General features: G+C 38.9%; 1 protein-coding gene across 1 annotated transcript in view; it reads right to left on the reverse strand.

The window, feature by feature from the left end:
- The window catches only part of COPB1 (COPI coat complex subunit beta 1), a 47,154-nt gene that overhangs the window by 9,029 nt on the left and 35,203 nt on the right, over positions 1–2,922 (reverse strand). Inside the window, exons 14-15 of the mRNA XM_017525603.2 lie at positions 2,233–2,460; positions 1,569–1,748 (exon numbers count right to left, since the gene is read on the reverse strand). Of these exons, the coding sequence (XP_017381092.2) occupies positions 1,569–1,748; positions 2,233–2,460 (408 nt within the window). The remainder of the gene's footprint in view (positions 1–1,568; positions 1,749–2,232; positions 2,461–2,922) is intronic.

Consider the following 2,922-nt stretch of genomic DNA (forward strand, 5'->3'; position numbering starts at 1 on the left):
ATCTTCTTCATGGCAGACTCAGTGGTCAGTGGAACTTGATGATAGCATAGTGGTCCAGTTGTTTCTCCTGGGGGCGCTCTTCCAAGGATATTTGGGCTGCCTCTGGAGTCGCAGTGTCTTGGGCCGCCAGAAGGTGGGTGACGTGTGGACCTTCTTTTTTTTGTGGCTGTGGACACCTTTCAACACTGCCTTCTTGGCCTTTAACGCCTTCACTTTGGCTTCGCCTTTAGGAGGGGCAGGAGCTTCCTTCTTCACTTTCGGCGCCATCTTGTGAAAAGGGCTGGAACCCTTTTAAGAATGTAAAATAGTGTAGCTACTATGCAAAACATCATGGAGGTTCCTCAACAAAATTAAAAGTACAATTACCATATGATCCAGCAATTCTGCTTCTAGACATATACCCAAAAGAAGTAAAAGCAGAAACTTGAACAGATATTTGTACATCTGTGTTAAAAGCAGCATTCTTCATAGCAATCCACGTACCCAGGGATGGCTATATGGATAAACAAAATATGGCATATACTTACAATGAAATATTATTCAATCTTAATAAGGAAGGAAATTCTGATATATGGTATAACATGAATGAATCTTGAAGACATTATACTGAGTAAAATAAGCCAGTCACAAAAGGAAAAATACTGTATTGTTCCACTTCTATGAGGTACTTAAAATAGTCAAAATCACAGAGACTGGTGAAAATCACAGTGGACTGGTGGCTGGGGGGAAGCAGGGGTTGAGTGGAAGTAGGAATGAGGAGTTATTGTTTAATGGGTATAATTTCAGCTTTGCAAGATGAAAACAGTCCTGGAGATGGGTGCATAACAATGTGAAAGCATAACAATATGAATTTAATTAATACCAAAGAACTCCACACTTACAAATAGGTTAACATGGAAAATCTTTTGTAATTTTTATAATTCAAAAAAATTTTTAATTTTATAAATGTAATATTATTAATATCAATTCCCAATTTTAAGGGAGAGAAATTGTTATAGTAGTTCCAATTCTGCTACTAACCTTATCTTAAACAAAATCAATGTAAGATAGTTCACTCAATCTAATAGATGTGGGATTAAACTAGATCACTGATTCTTAAATTTACATATTTAAGAAAATAGAATCATTTTCCTAATAAAATTCCATATGGAACTCAATATATTAAGGATATAAAAGTAAATTTGCTCTATTTCAAGTAGCGGGGAACAAGAGAAGTTGAGGTCAAGGTGTGGGAAGAGGCCAGGGCTCTGCCTGTTCAGCTTCCCTTTAAAAAGTTCAGTTAACCTTTAAGGATCCCCTCCCTTCAACTTCTATTTATTCGTCCATGATTTCACACACAACTGGATCAAGTTATAAAACCATCTGATGGACTTACATTACTATCATACATAGTAGTAAAGTACTTCATTAGCTTCTGAGTTTCAAATGAGGTTTAATGGACCTGTCACAGTGACTTGATAAAAACTAATGCTGTATAACTATTTACTTTTCTTTTAAAAATAGCAGGACTAACAACTTCCTTAAGGAGCCAATTCAAATAATTTAGGGTCTATCAGACATTCTGTTACCTTGTTAAGTTTAGACGCTAGGGGATCTGCTGCCTCTTTCCTCTGTGTGTTACCCATTGCTGCCAGCAAACTCAACTGAAACTGATCTTCCTTGCAGTTCATTTCATTCTTAGCAGTTAGTTGCATGAAGGAAATGGGGTCATCAGGCTGTACTGTCACGTTCCTCTTTTCAGATTCTTTCTGTGTTGAGAACAGAACAAAGTCTCTCTTCAATAAGAAAAGACAGTTTTTAGAGGCCTTTAATAAGGACAGCCCTCACATAAAAAGACTGAAAAATCAACAAAACAACAAGAAAACCCACAAAGCACTTTTTTTCTTTTCTTTCTTTCTTTTTTTTTTTTTCTGAGACAGTCTTAACTCTGTTGCCCAGGCTGTAGTGCAGTGGTGTGATCACAGCTCATTGCAGCCTTGAACTCCTAGGTTCAAGCGATACTTCTTCCTTAGCCTCCCAAGTAGCTGGGATGACAGACACACACCACCATGCCTGGCTAATTTTCTCATTTTTTGTTGAGACAGGGGCTTGCTATGTTGCCCAGGTTGTTCTCAAACACCTGGCCCCAAGCAGTCCTCCTGCCTCACCCTCCCAAAGTGCTGTGATTACAGGTGTGAGTCACTGTACCCAGACGCACAAAGCACTTTTGTTGCCTCATCACAGATACCTTACCTTTTGGGATAATTTCTCTTCTTCTAGTTTAGCAGATAACATGTGAGAAAGAGACTGTCTGCATTCCTTATTGAAAATGTCATTCATTAAAGGTGAACATTCAGACAAGACCTTGAGACACAGGGAAATTCGATCCACATCATCATCAGTAATTGGCTTCTTAGGAAGAGAAGATTTTCCCAAATGCAGGATAGTAGCCATGAGCAACATAGCCTCAGCAACAAAAGACTAAAAAAGTAGAGAAATGGATTACTGACATTGTCATGATTCTCAGATTGCAATCATGTCACTTAAGTATAACTCACAATCTAGGAAATAAACCTAAATTTTCACTTTACCTAAGACTTCAAATTCTTTGGATTTTATGTCCGTATCTGTTTTTGCATCCTTCTCTTTCCTTTCTACTCTTAACTGCCACTCTCTAAGACCTGCATTAGTCCTCAATTTGAGACAGCAATGGCTTTTTAACTGTTTTCCCTTGCTCCAGTCCTTCCCTGTAACCACTTCACGTGCTGATGCTGTCGTTTTTAATCCCAACCACAGGAGAGTTTTTTTTTTTTTTTTTTTTAGACGGAGTTTCACTCATGTTCCCCAGGCCTGGAGTGCAATGGCGCGATCTCGGCTCACCGCAACCTCCGCCTCCTGGGTTCAGGCAATTCTCCTGCCTCAGCCTCCTGAGTAGCTGGGATT

The sequence above is a fragment of the Cebus imitator genome, unplaced genomic scaffold (assembly GCF_001604975.1).
Source record: "Cebus imitator isolate Cc_AM_T3 unplaced genomic scaffold, Cebus_imitator-1.0 Scaffold39, whole genome shotgun sequence".
Lineage (NCBI taxonomy): Eukaryota > Metazoa > Chordata > Mammalia > Primates > Cebidae > Cebus > Cebus imitator.